Below are 20,151 nucleotides of genomic sequence, written 5' to 3'. Positions count from 1 at the left end.
TTAGAACATTTAAAACTGTGAGTTACAAAGCTGTAATTGAAATCATGACAGCATCTAGAGGAGTGGTGCATGTTCTTAGGACTCGTGGTCAATCCAGGTAATTAGTGTTAATTTTACTTAATTTTATTTTTAAAAGGCACCTTTTCATAACGTCTGCTGCTTCCTCTCCATTGCCCACTAGAAAAAGAAGCGTAAGCCTGCAGTGCCTTTCTTCAAATACAGCCCCCCTACCCTCGAATAATATTAAAGAACAACCGGTGTTAAATATTTTAAGTCCTGTAAAAAACGTCAGGAACCTAATGCTGTTACACAGATATCTCTCCAGAAAGAAAAGGGGTGGAAGAGGTATTTGGGGGGAGGGATAAATAAGGAGTTTAGAGGACAACAATCCTAAAAGTTCGACAGGAGATACTTAAAACAAAAAACAAGAAAAGGAAGGGGCTTGGAATGGGCACAAGGAACAGTGTATTATAATTAAAGAACAGATGCACAGCGCTGTAGTGGCACACTAAGAATGAAAAGACAAGGCTGCTATGTTAGGGGAGAGGGGGAAAATAATCAGATTTCGCATTTCAATGTAAAAGAGCTGCCCAACAAAAAGAATTAGCATGTAATTGTATATTTTTATATGCTATACAAGCCGCAGTTTGTCTAAAAGGTAAATGATAAGCCCACAGTTAGTTCAGTCCTACTGTGAGCAATTAGAATACTAAAGCATTGTGAACTCGGTACTAACATGAACTCAAAGCAGTTTCTTACCTTATTTCAGTACCTTTCCACCCAAGCCACTCTAAAATGAGACCTTTTTATTTTTATTACAAATGACAGTTATTTACGTGCTCTGGCTTGGGAGGCATACAGCCCTTTGGCCATGAAATCGGTGCCCGACAGCAGCAGCTGATGCCTTTCTGCTCCCCAGCCCTCCCCACACTCCTTCTGCCACGGCATCCCTGCTCAGAGAGGTGGGCAGGGAGGTGATTCAGTGCGTCTTGCAGCTTCAGAAACAGCTTCTATCCGAGTTACATAAGGAAGTTTTGCAAAGTGGCATGCTATCACTAGAGATTTTGTCATTCCATGTGGGCTGGATTCAAACTGAGATCTCAGGAGCTCAAAAGACAGAGCGGCACAGCCTCCACGCGATGCTGCATACGGTGTGAGTGCCGGAACAGAGCCCGGTAATGAGAGGAAGCGTAGGTTTTATTAACAAACAGAATGGCAAACCATAATTTCTTTCAAGATCTGTTCATACCTCCTTAGGAGAATTATAATTGTGGATGCCTTGATGTTTCACTACGGGATGAGTTCAGAATTACACCTTAGTCCCTGTACCAGTCTTCATTTAAACTTCAACGTGCATTTTGCACTCAGTATTAAAACCGCCCTGCAATTGCAACCTACTCAACACAAAGTGGGTCCTTAAGTGCAGGGAACGGAATGTCAACAATTATTATTTTTTAATTATTTCTCTCTCTACCTGTTTGATTTTGATCTAGACAACAAATTCATTCAGATCTCTTTGCTGCTGCTCTCCCAATAGAGAGAGGAAAAAAGTAACTTCTGAGGCTAACCAGGAAAAGCAGAAAATTACTAGAAGCCACATCAGAAAAATTTAGCTGAATGATAGAGTAATTAGAAGCTCCAAAAGGTATGACTGAGTTCAGTCCTAAGCCCCATCCCTGCGCAATAACATTCTGAATTTTCTAATTTGCCTTCGTCGTTTTTTTCAGAAAGAAGAGCAGTTAGGTAGCAGCTTTGTTCTTTATATCTAATTAAACTTTCAGAGTAACCTACAAATTAGGAATCTGCCCGTTTATACAGCTATAATCTCTACTTGCAAGCAAAAACAATCCTACTATATTGCTTTACAAAAGCACAGGAGCAGACAGACGTGGAAGCGTTGTTAGAGGGTTGAGCAAATGGATCTTGTCCTTCTGAAAGTAATCTCAGAAATCAGGCTGTACAAACCCTTGCAACAATATTGTCATCTGTTTAAATACTGGGACTGTTGGGGAGGGGAGCTCAGCGGTGGTGGGAGGGCTTTCATGCGGTTACATGTTTATTTTGTTTAATTTTTTTGTTCACCACGTTACTCCGCAGCTTTAACATATTAATATCAGCTCCACAAGATGAAGGAAAAATAAAGCATTCAGGCAACTGGTGAAAGAATCTTTATATCACAAATATCTTACTGTTTCTAAGAATTCCCTGTAATTGCCCCTAATCTGGTTACTTTACATTTCTTTGTCATCACCATTTCTAAAACTTACAAATCCTTTTCTGCAGAGCTCAGAATTCATTATTGATATGCCTGGGCATACACATTTCAAAAAGAAGATACCAGACAAATATGTGATGTTAAAATGCCTCTAAATATACTTGTTCAAATACTTCACTGGTTCAAACTCTCCATATGAAACCCTTCAAAAATCCGACCTCTAAGTAATCTTGACTTTACTGAGACCTCATTTTTAGCAGCAATCGGGAAACAATAAAAAAAAAGGCAGCTCAGATACCTGCTTTGCTCCAGCAATAAGGAACTGAGTATATTAATTTCAGAACATATTCTGAAACATTTGAGGAACTGACCATTAAAACAGACTTCTCTCTCTAAATATTTATGAGTCATTTTATAACTGGAAGAAAGGTGTTCCGGAATACTGATCTCTAGTGTTACACCTACAGATCTACAGCACGCACAAATAAATAATAAATATTGAGACTTGTGCTTGGGTCTACTTGTGCTGTATTTTCAGCGGGTATGTGATACGCTATATAATACATAAGCCATTTCAGTGCTTCACACCAAAGTCAAAGCGTTATGAAATACTGTGTAATTCTGCCACTGTTTCAGCACAGGTTTTAACCAAAGCAATGCTTTCAATACCAGTGTACGAATGTATTTACCCTATCAAAGATTTTGTGATGCAAACAAGATTATTACTGAACCAGATTTGATCATGGTATTCTAGCAGAGATCAAATAATAGGTTTTCTTTTTTTTTTTTCCTTCTTTCTCTAGTGCCTTTAAAAAAAATTTCTACTATCAAAGAATGTTAATTTCTAAGGTTTGATCTGGAGATTCCTATGTAAGTATACAATTATTAGGAAAAAAAGAGGCACAACAGTGAATATTTTAAAGCAGTGTAATCAATATTTTTGCTTTGTGCAGATTTCCCTGCAACAATGAACAAAAAGATCTACTTCAGATTTAGAAACTCAGCTTTAAAGGGAAAGCTAGACAACAAAAAGCAAGAAAGTACTCACCTCTTCACGTAATTTTATCAACTGCAACATGAGCGCACAAAAAAGATAAAAAGGAAAGAAATGGCAGGAAAGAAAGATCAGTTGTGTGACAGGATACAGAATTAACATTGACAATTTATCTGTTTACATGTTTAGCATTTAAAAATCACAGACAAACACATTAAAAGAACCTAAACATAGACTACATGCAGAGTTTTTTGAACGAATAAAGATCACTTTCTCACACTGTCACATTAAACAAAGAGAATAGTGTGAAATTCTCTTTTAAACCACATCTAAGACACCATCATGAAATAAAGGGGAATGACTTCATAGAAGTCTATATTATAAAGAAAAAAAAAACAAGTTTACTATTCCTCTCTGCGAAGACTGCACAGCTGAAGTGGTTTTGTATATACAAGTTTTGAGAATGTTTTCTGTATATTTTAGTCGTGACAACTGATTTCTTATTTTACGAGCAGATCTAACTTATTAATAGATGACTGCTTCTTTGCAGCATGTCACCACTACTCCGATTTTTATATACCTTCATTTGAATGCGACTATATTATCTAGTTTGCTTATTGAACCTCACATGGACACCCCTTTTCCGTTGAGGAAAAAAAAAAAGAGCAGCTTAGTTAAACGGCTCAGAATGACAATTTATTGCATAGCATATTTAGTAATAGACAAAGGAGCAGGGAACAGCACAAAACATGTTTCCCTCAGGAAAGACCACTTCGGGCTCTTATTCCTGGACCACTACACAGTGTGTGTATGTATACACACATGGTGTATCTCTACACACTTATACAGTATATGCACTTATGTTTATCAATTTACACTTGTAAATTAACATGATCTAACACTATTAATAATATTGCTCTGGCAGGTTTACCAAAACTAAATAAAATCCAGTCTGAATATCAAGCTATGTTGTAATATCCCCTCCGTTTACAGAGAGAGATAAATCGCTGGTACTGGAACAAAAAGTATGATTACTCACAACAAATGTCTGCACAAGAGTGGCTCTTGGTGAAAAAATTACAGTTCTCTCCTCGATTCCAGTTGAATTCAAAATTACAACAGCTACATCATTATCTCAGTTTGTGCTGATACCTCATTTACAGTTTCACAACACCCATTTTCAACACGTGTGTGAGCTGAGAATGTTTACTACTCAGAAAGTCTCCTCAGCACGAGAGGAAAAAAGGCACTTCCACTACTGTCTGTTGTTTCATGTGGCTCGCCTAGGTCTGAACACAGCCTCATCCCAAAGCAGGCAATGAACCCAACTACATGTAATTACTGGGGCTACTACTGCAGGAACTCGAGCTGAAATAACGCAACTTTGTTAGAATTTGGCATAAAGAAAACTGTGCTGTCCACCAAACTGCTGCTTAAATTCAAGTGCTTGGCCTGTCAGAAATTGGTCTTTCTCCAGCTCTCCCCCCTCCTTTTCTCCCCAAAAAGGCAAACACCCCTTTAGAGAGGGGCGATCTGGGAGCTGATCTCATAGCTACCTTTTCTTTCGGAGGCCACCATTCTTCACTTGGCTATGATACTTAAAGGGCCAAAGTTTAAAACTACTCTCCCGCAATAGGGCCCATTTGGGCATGCCACCCTGCAGCAATCAGACGGAGTTTTAAAATGCTGCACATTTGTTTTTTCAATAGGTTCCAAACAAAAATGTTCTATCTTGTTTGTGCTGCATGGCTGAATTTAAGCTCTGCATAGGATTTGCAGCTAAGCTAAGTAATGGGAGAGGGTTTTCTTTTTCTTTTTTTTTCCCCTCTTTTTTTTTTTCCTTTTTTAAACATTGGCTGAAAGATATTCATTCAAATTAACAAAAGATGTATTTTTCCCCCATTTAACAATGCTCTTGATGAAAATGTGTTGCCTCCACTTTTCTATTTTTGAACATTTTCTGGTATTTTTATCATGCTCACCACCCAACCGCAAGCAGCGTTAGGCCGTGCGCAGCCACCATTTTAAGTTATGATAATCAGCACATTTTTGAAACAAAGATATACATATATATATATTTTCAATACAGAATTCAATACGAGAGGTAATCTGGTCCTTTGTAGGCTAAAAAAAAAACCCTGGTTTACGCTGGTTTGAACCAGCGGAATCTCTTGTGGCTAAGCCTTCTGCTGTGACTAAAATCAAAACTGCGCCGCAGAGAGCGGCCGAGGCTGTGTGTGTGTGCCCGTGTGCCGGCGAGGCGCACACCACGTGATGCAGAAAACTACCCCATTTTTTATTTTTTTCTTTAAAAGCTGATAACGCTACCGCCGTCTCTGTCCGCATACAGATAACGAATAAATGCTGAACTCTATTAAACGCCCTTTACACATTATCGTGGGTCGAACACACAATTTTCTGAACTTATGATGACAGTCTATTTATTTTGCTATAAACCCTCGGCATGTAACGAACAGATTTGTGTCTGGTAATGATCTGCTCTGCCAGGGCTATATGAAATGATACCGACCTTCTTTAGATCTTGGGGAATTAAATTGACCAACTTCACCCCCTGGTCTGTAGCTGAAGTTTGACACACTTTATGCACAGCAAGCCCAAATCTAATATTATCAGAACTTTGTAGTCAGAAATTAAGTAGCCACAAAATGTTTGTTCACCACAAATCACATACGCAGTGCATGTGCATATGGACACGCAATTTACCCTAATGCAAATGTGCTTCAACATATTAATGAAAACAGCTGCAAAAGAGAAAGGAGCAGTACTGTATCTTAAGAAAGTTGGTAATACCATACTTGGCTATTTTGGTTATTTATGATTTAGCCCAACATCCACTTTCTAAAAAGCATACAAATCACCAGATGAAAACAGTTGTGTGATTATTAAAGGGAAGCCACACCTGTAAGTACTGTCTCATTGCACTGAAAAGGTCAAAATTTTCAAGGGATTTGGCAATCACTGCTGGCCAGCATGACAAATAAGAATTCGAAGTAACAGAGCCCATTTAAGATCACTTCTGGAAAATAAGTAACAAGCCAGTGCACACAGGCTCTAAGGGATGGGGTTTTTTGTTGTTGTTATTTGTATGTTTTTGATGGAAGAAGACACGTCTCCTGACTCTGAATCTCTGCATGTGCTTCATTTGAACATACTCACCAGATAAAATTCAGAGGAAATTAATGTACACTAAGCAATGATTTCATTAAATAGCTTGATATCATTAACTTATTAAACAAAGATCCATTACTTTAAAAGAAGATTTGATTAGCAGAATTGTATGATTCTTACAACTTCTTACAAGAAGTTCCTATAAAAATTATTCTAATAAAACTGGTTATATCTTGGTAAAATCACTATAAGCAACTGTATTCTAAGACACTGTCATCTACACGTGATGACAGCTACCAATGGATCACACAGAGGGAAAAAAAAAAAAAAGTGGAAAGACCAATCATCATTAGCTAATTCTTCATTCTGATCTTGTACTTCAATCTTTCTTCTTGTGAGAATAACTGGAAACTCATACCTATGTATTCTACCCTGTTCAGTACAGCTTTTAACTTGGCTGTAACTCTGCCTTTGAAACTCAACTAAAAAACAGAAGTTGAATTAAAAAACAAATCAAACTGTTTGTTTTTCTAATAGTGCCCCATCTAGTTCTAGATACTTCCATACCAGCTATTCTACACTGTTTGTCTTCTCCCTCCATAAAAAACATGTAAATTTTTATCATGACAAAGACCATACTTTAAATATACTGCTCATATCTGTTTCCCTTGGGTAACACCCAAGTCTAAACAGACATTCAACATTTCTATTGGCAGATTTTACCAACATTTCTGGATTGCTATAGGAACAATCTTTTCTTCAATGATTCCTTCATCATGAGAGGATTGCTTCTTCTCACTTTGCAAAGTTTGATGACTGAACTGGGGAACAAAACCCATCATCTTTTAGTTTAACTAATTTAACCTATCTGAAACTATTTGAGAAGGATAAGTCCTCTAATAATAGCTTGAGGGTCAGACTATCTATACTCATTCCCAACAGACAAAATTAAAGCAAGAATTTGAAATACCTTCCAATATTTTATATGGCTACAAGTAATACTTGATCATACTTTCTTCATCTAGCCCAAGTCTATTAAAATAGTAATGAGTGATATTGCGGTAGACCTGGAGTTACTGATCTAAATATTTTGAGATAATATGTTGCTGACTGTACAGTAATACTCAAGCCTTACACTTGACTTGGATAACTGCACATTCAGATAAGGTCAATGTAAGGCTGAAGTTCGTGTAGTATATGATTGTAACTGTAACTAAAAGCATAAAAGATAAGTACAAATATAAATCATGATATCTTGAAAGAAAAAAGAAAAAAAGGTTGATTATTGGAACAACACAATAAATAATATCTTTGTGAAATATTGGCCTTCACATTATTAAAAGAATAGAAATGTTTCCTTTATGATGATATTTCATAGCATCTTTCAAGGAAGAAAACAAAGAATTTCAGAACTTCCAAAGATATGGGGGAATTTCAAGTTGAGTCATAGAAAAAATGAGTTCGTTTACCTAACAGACTAAACAAAACATGAATAACCTAAAAAAAATTGTTCAATTCAAGAAGTGGTCATCGGAATGAAAAAAAAAATCATGTTGATAAATGTTTGTAAGTATCATTTCATTCTTTGAGATGAGACCATGTTTCTTCCATCAGATTTCAAAAAGAAATCATAACTTGCAAAAAGTGCATGTGGACCGGTTATTTAACCATTCCTTAAAAAGTGAAAATAAAATATTTTATCTCATCCCTACACATAAGATATTCTGTTAAAAGTGAAGCTTCTTATCACAATTGCCCTTTTATGTGTGAATTCACACATTTTTTTTCTTGAAATGTAAAAATAGCAGCACCTTAAAAGAAATAAAATTAGAATTTTAACACTTCTACAGTACAGAGTTTATGTTCATGACACACAGACCGTCAAAGTCTTCCCTTGAATTCTCCTTTCTGCAAATTTATTATTTAGGGATAAAAAAAGTCTTCTTGTTATTTAAATTTTGGAACTCTCTCTTGCTATATATCAAAATATAAATACCTTTTACGTTTAATTCTAAACATAGATATTACATCTGCTATACAGTAAGTTCCGCAGATAAATTGTATCCTGTGTATAATTAATTAACATATGTATTACAGTCTCCCACAGAGTTTAACATTCACGCAGCACTTTCAAAATACTGTATAACATTGGAGCTTAAGGGGTCTATGCTTATCCATTTTATTATGATAAGTCTCCAAGTTTAACTTTTGTCTACCCTTCCTGAGCTTCTATTAGGGTAGAAGATACTAAAAATTTTAGAGCATGGTCCAGCTCTGTTTCCTTAATTAATATTGAAGCAGTAAGTATTTAAAGAAGCTTTACTTTCACTACAAAAATAATTCAAATTCTATCTTATCAGAAGTGCTATTGAAGAAAACTTTCAACAAAATTCTCACTCAAAGTGCACAATTTTCATTATAGCTGAACTGATTTTTCAGCTTTCAGACAGAGCTTGTCAAACAAGCTCAGCACCAAAAGAAATATTAACAGGTGGGTCAAACTACTCTGAATATAAAGTTCCCTTTAGAAAGTAGGATCTTCACTGTAGTGTTCAAAGCAACAGGGGTACAAGATATCATGAAAACCTGGGAATTATCATGCTTTCCTTCATTAAAAGAGGTGGATTGCTCTCTGCATTCTAGCACAACATACATCATGAAAACATGCTTTCGTAAGTAGAACTTGTGTTTCTGGTACAGGGAATAAAAATCTGTTTAGGGAAGGAATCGTACAAGGAAACAAAGTGGTGTACAGCCTAATTCTGAGAGTGCGTTTCCATTTGTTTTGCCTGCCAGTGTTGATTTAATTATACTGCATTATTATCAAAGCAGCATTATGTACTTTTTTTATTCCTTTTACGTGTGTTTGAGGTGAAGACCTTGGCTTTGTCGGCAAACAGCGTGTTTCAAGTTATTTCTAAAGTACTAAATAATAAAGAAAAGAGAAGAAAAGACTTTTTTTTAAGATAGCAGACAGTGATCACAAGTTAAAGGGTTAAATGTAAGATCTCCAAGAAACATTTTGAAGTTGATTAAGACCCCAGCTTTGCATTAAACAGTATCACTTCCACATGAGTTGTTGCTAATGCTGTTAAGGAGCAGCTTGAGAAGCCCAGTGTGCCAGTGACCTCCTTCACCCTCCAGCCACCCACTAGGGCTTCTTGATTAGCATCCTACCTGGTTCTCTGAGGAATTCCCGTCATCCCCTAGGAGCTCATTCCGCACCTCATCACTGTAGGCGATCCGTGACCTTTTCTGTAAAACAAAAAGAAAAAAGGGTTAGGAAGTAAAGCTCCAAAGCCATTGGTATCAAGACTGATCATCTTAAACCTCGAGAGCCCCCTAATGGATACCTATTTGCTTTAAAAAAAAAAAAAACAACCAAAAAACAAAAAACAACAAAAAAAAAAAGCCCTGCAATTAGAAGTTATAAAAAAGTTCGTCAACAGCTGTATTTTGATAAATCTGCATGGCAAAAACTTACAATTTCTAAGAGAGTCACATCCTCATTTAAACGAAAGTAGCTTAAATAAAGCTCAGGACGAATCACATATGACCCAAGTTCTAATAGTCAGGCAACATAAACTCATATCAGAAGCACTGAAGGAACGTGTAGGAACAAAAGTAATTTTCCCAAGGAATACTTGCTAGTAATACTGCAGTGATGCCATTACATAGGAAAGGAGAATTCCTTTCCTATTTACCAAAAAACAGGGAGAAAAAAAAAGAAAAGAGAAAAAGACAAAGTAGTATGAACAACAGATGTTTGACAAAACTGGCCGAAATTACAGAGGTAGAAAACGATGAAGTTCTTCCTTTACTGCTAAGGCCCCCATGGGAAGGACCAGAAATCAAGTTCTAAAACACGGGTTAGAAAACAGCAGTACAAGAAAACACCAGCTTACAGTAGATCATAGGAACACCAAAACCTGTGATGGCCACTTATCAGTTAGGACAGACCACAACTGATGAGCATCAGATTTTCTCAGGAGCCAACCTCTATACCAATTCTTAACTAGAGCAAGTAGTGAGCAACTGAGCAAATGACTGAAGATTATCAAGACAGCACAGCACTTACTGGACAAGTGGGAAAGTCCACAATAAGAACATTAGTCCAGCTTTTAATTTCTCTGTTGGCTGATTACCAGACTCTCAGCTAACACTCCTGCATTCACCATCAAAAGAAAGTATTTTTAACATATTGTCTAAAACATTTTCATATTTGAGTGTGGCTATGATCAGTCTTACTCTCCATCATGTGAAGAAGCCCAGCGATAGACAGAACTGGGCTACTGGGCTCTTCTCAGGTGCTCTAAGCTTCCCTCCCACTCCACCATGAAAGTCACTACAGTAGAAACTCAGCACAAAGAAATCCTCCCCTCAAACCTTCCCTAATCAGACAATTGTGCTAAAAAAATCTGGGTTTTGAGACCAAAGCACGGGAAACAACCCATTAGAAATGATACTGAGCACAGGGAAATTAATTATCTTTGTGACAAGGATGTGTGGAAACAGGACATCCCTTCTACTAGGAAACTAGCAGTTGAGTAGTCTTGCATTGGTCATCTGAGAGCAACATATTTTAACTTTTCATTTCGTATAGTCCACCCTTCGTTACTCTTTCACCACGACAATGCCCACCAGTTTGTGATTCAGTTGCTAGTGCTCAGATCTAGATTATATATACTAAAGCTAACAGCTGTACCTAGCAAGGACAAAGCATACCATGGTCCAACTACAAGAGCTGAATTATGCCAAATCTTTTGGAGATCTCAGCTGTCACAGTTTCATACTAACCAAGCTAAAAGTACTCTACAGCATTAAAGGAAATGAGAATCTTTAAACAGGCTGTGGTATCAGAGCTGCCTGTTTAAATTATTCATTTCATCACTATGGGGGACTAAAACACTCCACAGCATGTAAGAATATCATATGGAGATAGGTTTTGTTTTTCTCTTTTTTCACCAAAAAGCCAACAAATTGGCATAGATTGCTCAATTACATTATTTTCCTATTTTTATTTGATATACATCAAACAAGAAAGGAAATTACAAATATATACCAATAAATACCTACTCTTCTTTTCTGATTAAGATTCAGTGTCCCCACTTGAGGTCCAGTACCTCAACTGTACAGTCTCTGCCACTTCTATAAAATTACTCAGCCCAATTGATTCTGCTAGTATTACATTTATTTGTCATTATTAAACTAAGATGTGGGGCATGATGCTTCATGAGCTTGTTCTCCAGTGAACAAGTTGCCTAATTATATGTGGAGACAGAGATGGTCCTTGGTTACACATCATTTATTTGAAAGATTTAACTGGCTTATATTCTCATTCACAAGAGACTGCATGAAAGAAAGGAAAAGAATACTCTTCATGAGAAAGAAATAAATGTTAACAGCAATGCACTTTCTAAAGGCCTTTTATAATCCTTTATATCAACACAACTGAGCTTAATAAATATATTTGTATCATTGTTCCTTTATTGCAATAGTCTGTCATGATCAGAAAATCAGCAATTATATTAAAAGAAATAACCCTTTGACTACAATTAGGTGTAACTCTTTGGCATAATCAATAAATAATTTGATACTACTTTTGATCACAGTTTCACTACTAAATGAATCAATAATATAAAAGGAAAAGCCTTTGAACTAAAGCGTTCATTTGTTCTTTCAGAATTTGCCCAAAATATCAATACATTCATATCTTCAATTATTATTCTTATTTCTATTAAGGTAACACTGGCAACACTTTCAAGCGTAGCTTTCAGAAATAGTGACAATGAAATTGTTCATCCAAAGTTGGCAATAAAGTGAGTTTTAGATTTTTTTTTAGTCCATAACTAACAGCTGTTTATAAATATGTACTTTAGCCAAATGCAAGAATGATAGTTTGAGCTGGAAATGTCACACACTGCTACAGTTTGAAGGAGCCCAATTCATAATGCATTTTATAAATAGTTAATGACTTCTATACATAAGCTAACCAGGCAAATCAAGAAATTGTCAACATTTTTAGTCTTAGTTGTCAGTTACCACTGTCTACTGGTACTTTATATGTATGCTTCTAGAAAAGACAGAAGCTTTACAGAGTTTGTAATCCACGGCATTTCTGGGCAGCTCAGTATAGGTTATAGCTTCTATGTGCAGTTTTTCTTCTGTAAAACTCTGTCACACAGAGAAGTTTTCCTTGTATTTTGTATTTTCTTGTGTATACATGCACCAGAAGTCTAAGCACACAAGTGCTTTTACCCCTGTCTACGCATTCCCATTCAAATCCAGCATGTACACGAACACACCACCACACAAAAGGGTTAAGCTACTATCTATAAAACTTCAAGACAGATAAAGTTTTGGGGACTGTTTTAAACGTACTACAGTATCCAGGCCTTCTGACAAGGAAGAATTTCTGATTCCAGGCAGATCTCTCTTGGTTATGAACAGGATTTTTGCATACTGATTGGGTGATTTTCTTAAAGCCCTGTTCAAACAGATACACTTGCTCAGTTCTGTCTGGCAATTTGGCTTTAAACAATCCGTCTACTTGACCCAAGCCTTAACATTTCCCAATAGAACTGAATGTGTTCATGGGCAAGCACAGCTAAATTAGAATTGAAATGAATTAACTCAGCTTAAACTAATTAAGATCTGTGATCTGCAGCACCACCCCCCTGTATGATTCTACATGTGAAGCAGGGTACATGTAACCAGACTGAGAATTTTGCTACACTACTAATCTGAATGTAACAATGAAGTTCGTCTATTACTAAAGCATATGAGAAGTTAATTTCCACGGCCTACACATGGCAAAGCAATTGCTTAAATTGCCTCACCTGGGAATTTAATACAATGTTATCATCAGACCAGCCACACTGTAAATAGATTTATAATGCTTTCCATGTGCTAGGCTAGGTTGCATATGAATTAAGTAATGATCTGGTATTACAATACAATCAGCTAGTTCCCACACCTGGCAGACAGGATATTTTGCTAAATTACTACCTATACAGATACATCACAACATAAAAACAGAAAAGGTGATGGGAAGAGAAACAATCTACATGGTGTATGACCAATTTTTACACGCTAACCAAATAAGATGTAGATGGAAGGAGTTATCCAAAATAATCTGTTTCCAACATCTGTACAACACAGTGCATACTTATTCATTTCTATTCAATTTTGGCCTAATTTTCCGCATTCTGTACTTTAATTACTCATCCATATTCTGAAATGTTCCCATTAGCGAAGGCCACAACTAGCCAATGCCCCCTTACTCCAACACACTTTCAGCAATCAGCCAAATAATTGATATAAAGTATCGCGTATTTTCATACCTGAACTGAAGAATAGCTTTCCTCCTAAATGCTCAGCAGCCCCCTGAGCAGACAACTAAACCGAGGTACATTTCAGACAAAAGGCCCAACAAACCTCTTGATTTTTCAGCCTCAATGTCTTAAGAACGGATTAAAAAGACTTTTCTGTAGAAAGTGTAAACAAACAAAAGGGTTTATTTACCTACAAACAGCTGTTTTCTTCAGAATTTCCTAGTACATACATATGGTTTAAAAAAAAAAATCATCCAGCATCTGTTTCCAAGTTCGGTCGTGTTCTAGATGTAAATAAATACATAAGAATAGCATAACCAGCAGTAATTCCTAGGAATACCTTATACCGTTGTATTTTGTTTTGTGTTCTTTGAGAGCGGTCACTTTCACTATTGCTCTTGTTAAAACAAGGTGAAAAGTGACCTGGTCTCCAAATGGACTGTGAGGTACTGCAGATTGTAGACCTTCACCTCACTGATGTGATACTTTCAGTAATTTTTGCTGGGCAGAAATGGAAAAGATAGTTTAAAAATTTAGAAGAGAAGTGACCTTCTCTAATAGTCTTAAAGCTTTTATTTGACCAATGACACAATAACACTTCTTCAGAAACAAAATAACTGAAATTGCTTAAAAACCGTGTTCAAACTTCTGTTTTCAAAACTTACAGAAACAACAGATTAGATACTTCACACTGACATTAGAAGGGGGGTTTCCTGTTCCTAAATAGCCTAGTTTTTTGTTTGTTTGTTTGTTTGTTTTTGATGGTGGATAAGAAGCAGGAAACTGATTACATAGGGTCAATACATGACACGACGTAATGCTGGAATTTTAAGCATTTCCTTATGGATATAAAACAACAAATATATTTCTGGCCTAAAGGAGGTAAACTACTTTACAAAACTTATGAAATATTTGACTGGAAGCATCCAGACAACAGCACACGTCAGCTGGCAAAAGTCAATGTCTAAGGCACTCTCAGTCTTGTCTTCTCTCTCCTAAAGCACACACACACAAAAGCTTGCAGGGAACTGTGAGAGAGAAAATACAGCTTAAAACCTGTATTCTGTCAAATACAGATCTCCTCCAACAACAGGGACAAATCAAACATCAAGTGCTAATGTGAAACTAGTACAGAGATACTATGAGACATTTTAAATGGAAGTCATGGGTCCATAAATGTTCACTGATCTCCACCAAACACTTTTAGTTTCATTATGGGGTGAGGGCAGAGAGGAGGGCTAAGCAAAACTCAATGAGCATACAACGTGAACGTTGTTGAGCATACCAACAATACATGTTGGTAGAGGAAAAATGGGGTGTCTATGGATATAACATGGTGTTCAGGATCACTTGGGTTCATTACTGATCAGACTCACCTTTCTGAAATGTTGGAAGTACTATCAGGCACTCCCTCGGTGCTTAAAGTTGGCCGGTGTGAGCGTAGTTTGTCTTGATACGTATAGCAATCATTGGCACATATTTGCCTAATTTTTGACAAAGGTTTCACACAACTTGCAGACCATTATTTACCACAGCCCCTTCAACCAGCAATGCTGGAAGAAAACAAGAGCAAGACTGGAGAGGGAAGAAAACCCTTTCTCCTTAACTCAGCAGTTTGAAAACTAACTCACCTTCACAAGCTTTCTTATTTCCTTCTTTCTTTCTATGCCTATCACCATGCAATTCCACCAAATCATTTACCAACAAATGCTATTTAGAGGACAAGTACCACCTGCACATCAGCATCACATACTTCAGCCTGCTTTGTGCTCCACAGACTTTTTGCTTTCTGGTAGTTTCCTTATTACAATAGATGTTTCCTAAATCTTGGAAAATGAAGATGAACTTCAGTGCTTTGGATCAATGAACAGATGAACAGAGAATATGAAATTGTGGAGCCATTTTTCCAAGTGGACAGGACATCTACGCTGTAAGGGCAACCTTTAAAGAGAGCGCTCCCACAGTGAGGCAGCAAGAAGAAAATTAGGGAGGAAAAGAACTAATTAGCTCATGCTATTGGAAAGCATGATAAGCATCTCAAATAAACCAAAACATGAAACGTTCACATAATACCTTTGTTTCAGCTAGTATTTCCACCTAGAGCCTAAGTTCCCATTGCCAACACTAATAGGACATCTGCAGGTACATTCCACCGACTTCCTCCTTTTCCAAAAAGAAGTATCCAAGTGATATTTCTTCCATTAGTTACTTCATTGTCATTATCAGCCTGTAGCCATACTCTCTGATTAGATGCTAAAGAGATCACTAACTGTAACAATAAACTGTAATTGGGCTGAAGAAGCTGCCATTCTGGGATGCTACAGCCATGGTCCTCAGCTCTTTCAGTCCTTGGGTATCCAGCAGTGGGTAAAGCCTAGGACAGCTGGCATGTTTTATCTTTTAGGCTCTTCTGTTAAAAGTTCAATTTTGCTACAGAGTTCAGTTCTATTAATAAAGTATGTATTTTGGCCACTGAGAACTCAAAGAGTGAAAAAAAAAAAAAACAAAAGGAAAACACAAAGACAGATTTTGGACACTTAGAATTAGGGCAAAGCAGATGAATGAAGTTTCCAAGGCAGCTGAATCGCCCCACCTAAATTTAATAGGATCTATTTTAAACTTAAGAAACTTAAGCAGGTCTTTCCAAAAATACTTTTTATTGCATAAAAAGCTATTTTTAGGCACTGTCCTTTTTTCACTGAGCATACACACTACTGAGATATACATATGTATAGCAGTAGACACATTTTTAATTCCTGAAACGAGTAGACAGAGTGAGAAACTATCATCTGAGTTCTTAAGGTCTTAATCACAGTGAATATAAAAATAATAATAGTTTGTTCAATGAAAGTAACAGAAGATGATTTCTGACATTGTCATTAAATACAAAATAAAATAATGCTTGATGTAAGAAATTAAATAGAAAAACAGCATAATTAAGGTGGCTTGCATACAAATATACCCACATGTTGCTCCATTTGTGTATTTCAGTACAAGCATTTTGGACTATAAGGACATTAGCTCAAACTACAGATTAATGAAAAGGAAAATGAGAAATACTAGGTGTATAACATGGTCCAGGCAAAACTGATTTTTCTATTTGGCTTTCCGTGTTTTCTGACTTTACCATTTTTACACTGACGTTATTTAGCTGGGATTCCTTTGCTTTCTCCCAGTTCATGTATACTTACTCACAGACACATTGCCTTGTTTGAAAAAAATTGTCTGATCTTAATAATTTTAATAGTTAAGTGGTCACAATCAGGCTTTGAAGTTTGCAGCAGATTGGAGGACCACCAAGCGCTACTGGGACAGAACCAGTTGTTTCATGCTGTGTTAAATCAATAGCTAATATGATAAAATACTAGCCCAATGTTCAGACATGGCATTTTCTAGTTTTATCACAAGATGATGATTAGCAGTTCTTGCTTTACACTACCTGAGATAAAAGTCAGTAACTAATCTGCTACCTACAATTTATCTAACTGAAGTCCTCCTTTTTATACTGCCTCCTCATTTGAGTTCTCCATTCTCCCTCATTCAGTCTGAATACTTATAACCAATACTCATTTCTCAAAGTGTATAAAATGGATGAAAAATATTTTACGCACACATCTGCATCAAAAATTCTCATCCCAACTCCACCCTGTTTGTTTTGTTTTTTCCAAAGCTAAGTCTTAAGCCGTTCAACACAGTATAATAGAAAGGCAGTATATTTATATAAAATATTGTTATTTGCAGGGTATTTGACATTTAAAGTGTCTTTCTGACAGACAGGCTACAGCTAACTTGTTATTTTTCCCCTTAACTATGCCATAATCAGAAACACTGCCTATGAATGGACCAACATAGAATAAAAAGAATGAGAAACACTGATACTGGCAGTAGTTCATTTTCCAGTAAATAGTGATGCTCAAACTCAAAAAAAATTCAGTGTGAAGTTCTATTTTGTCCTTGTACGTATGTTGTCACCAACAATACTTACATGTTTCTATTGATCTTGTTTATAGCTGCCTACATTTTCACTGCCATGAAAATGCAGTGTGAACCTTAAGGAAAATCTCACTTTATTGTGAGCACAGACTGCACAAAGACTGCCAAATCAGTCATAACTTCAATTAGTCCAGAACTTGTACTGTCTCCTACAGTGACCATTAACACAGAACAAAGGGAAATCTTAAGGAACAGAGCAGGTATGGCATGATTCTTGTTTCAGTAGGTGCTGCCAGTTGCTGATCACCAGCAGTTTAGGGACTTCCTCAGCATAAGGTACATCCAGATCCTCACACTTATTAAATTTTGATGGCTACCAATTACATAATATTTCTTTCATTTAAGTAGCAACTGAACACATTCATTCACAAGATTAAAGATGTTCAGACGTCAATACCAGGCTGAAGATTAAATTCCAAAGCAATTTTAATTTGTACAAAACCAAAGTGAAACTCCGAAGAAAGAAGGTAACATTTCAAATATTAAATACAATTAATATCACAGAATATTGTAAAATTTCTTCCTTTGACCACCATTTAAGCAACACGAGTTTAATTCAGCAGTTGTCAAACAGCTTTCTAGGGTAAATTCCACAATAAGAGAAAGATTCTCTAAAGAATCAATTTCCAGTTCATGTTCATACATGTCAGTTGCTCTCCCAGTCTCTACATAAACTTTGGCAAATATTCAAATTACTCAGATTAGAAAACAGAACTGTACTCTACAGTCACGTTACATATCTACACAGCTCCTTTGAACTGCAAGGAAGCCCCAATACCATTTGACCAAACATCTGTCCCTCCACCCCACCAGCTGTTCTTGTGTGGCACAGTTTAGAAACTTCTGGTATAACAAAGCTGTTGACATCAAATAAAGATGATCTGATGCAAAGAAAACAAAGTTAGATAGCATATGGCAAACATAATATTTCCAACTCCAATTCATGAACCAGACATATAAAACCTACACAGAAAGAATGGATGAAATGGAAGGAAAAAAAAATACACTTATGTAACAGATCTGAATTTTTTTTATTCTGAAGCATTCACAGCCAGCATTTATTTCATAATTCCAGGTTAAAATTTCAACCTCCAAACATACTCATAGAAAGAAACAGAGAATGAGAGCAATCACTTCTACCAGTCATGTGATGTCCCCCATCATTCCCTTCTGTCTTTCATGAGTCTTACAACTTTCACAGTTTGTACCTTCCTTCTCCAATTTTTCACCCTTCCTCCATTGCGAAACTTATCATGATGCATCACAAAGTGTGATGAAACATATTCTGTTTCCCTTATGAACAGTCACTTTGCCATTGCCTGTTGGTTCCTTCTCTCTGCTCAGATGTTTGGATCCTCTCCTGACCCCCTTTCCCAACTCCCACCCAGTAGAAAATGCCATTCCCTGAACAAGACCCGTTGTTTGTCACAGCCCATGTTGTCATTATCATGTATCCATTGTCACTGGACTCACAACTATGTTACTCATTGCTACAAGAGGTGACTTGGTGGTTCTGTAGGAGAACATTTGCCATTATAACCAGGATCATAACATTTTCAGAAGTTTTGAGAGAAGTGGCCCCAGAGAAAAAGCTCAGGAGACTGTTAGATTACTTGTTTCACTTTTCTCCTCTGTTAAATGGAGATACATAAACTAAATGATACAATTGAGGTATATAAACCAAACAATGCATGACTTACAACATTTGAAGAACTGTACCCCACAAAAGGTCATTTATTGGTATCGGAATTATGAAAAATCTATCAGTAGTCTCTTAAAAATCTGATTATCAATTGTACATTGGAAGTATTTCATGATGGAATCGCGAAAGCTTTCTGCGAAAGAGATGAAGCAATTTCAATTCCAAGACAGTAAGTACTCAACAGCTAAAATGCATTTTGTTCTGAAAGATCACGAAAAAATGCAAAAATACAGTTCCAATTGATCTTAGATACACTATATGATGAACTATCTATGGCTTTATTTATTTACCTGGATTTTGCAGGGCATAAAATAATGCAAGTTCACAGCATCAAAGAGATAAATAAATCTACAGAGTTGAGAGAAACCAGCAAGAATTAGGGTCTTTCAAGAGGTACTTGCAAGTAAATGTATAAGACATTAATGAACACATATGTCTATGAAAAGTTATTTGATAGCCAAAGATATCCTGAGAATTTCCAGGTATCCAAGTGTGCACCATTCGTCCTGAGAGTAACACATTTCAACCATCAAGATGCCTTCAAGACTAAATTCATGGCTTGGATGGCCATCACCCTGGGAAAACCCTGCCCTGCATTTGTCCAGAAGAGCACCACAGAGGTGTTAACTCCATAAATTATTTTACTATCTATTTTTATCTTTGAAAAAATACTTGCAAGAGATCATTAGCAACCACTATTTGCTTTCCAAAATGATAGCTCATAGATGGCCACTAAAGAGAACGTATTTGTCTATATCAGCCTGAAAAATACAGCCAAGATATA

General features: G+C 36.5%; 1 protein-coding gene across 8 annotated transcripts in view; it reads right to left on the bottom strand.

The window, feature by feature from the left end:
• Nucleotides 1-20,151, bottom strand: part of VTI1A (vesicle transport through interaction with t-SNAREs 1A) — a 249,224-nt gene that overhangs the window by 190,605 nt on the left and 38,468 nt on the right. For 4 of the 8 annotated variants that reach the window (NM_001277400.2, XM_015288703.4, XM_015288702.4 and 1 more), the window contains exons 4-5: nucleotides 9,516-9,593; nucleotides 3,264-3,284 (exon numbers count right to left, since the gene is read on the bottom strand). In NM_001277400.2, coding sequence (NP_001264329.1) covers nucleotides 3,264-3,284; nucleotides 9,516-9,593 — 99 coding nt within the window. The remainder of the gene's footprint in view (nucleotides 1-3,263; nucleotides 3,285-9,515; nucleotides 9,594-20,151) is intronic. The other 4 variants (NM_001277401.2, XM_025151647.3, XM_046942974.1 and 1 more) reach the window with 1 other exon arrangement.

This window comes from Gallus gallus, chromosome 6 (assembly GCF_016699485.2).
Source record: "Gallus gallus isolate bGalGal1 chromosome 6, bGalGal1.mat.broiler.GRCg7b, whole genome shotgun sequence".
Classification (NCBI taxonomy): domain Eukaryota; kingdom Metazoa; phylum Chordata; class Aves; order Galliformes; family Phasianidae; genus Gallus; species Gallus gallus.
The sequence above is the reverse complement of the archived record's forward strand: the minus strand, read 5'-3'. Positions and strand labels throughout refer to the sequence as shown.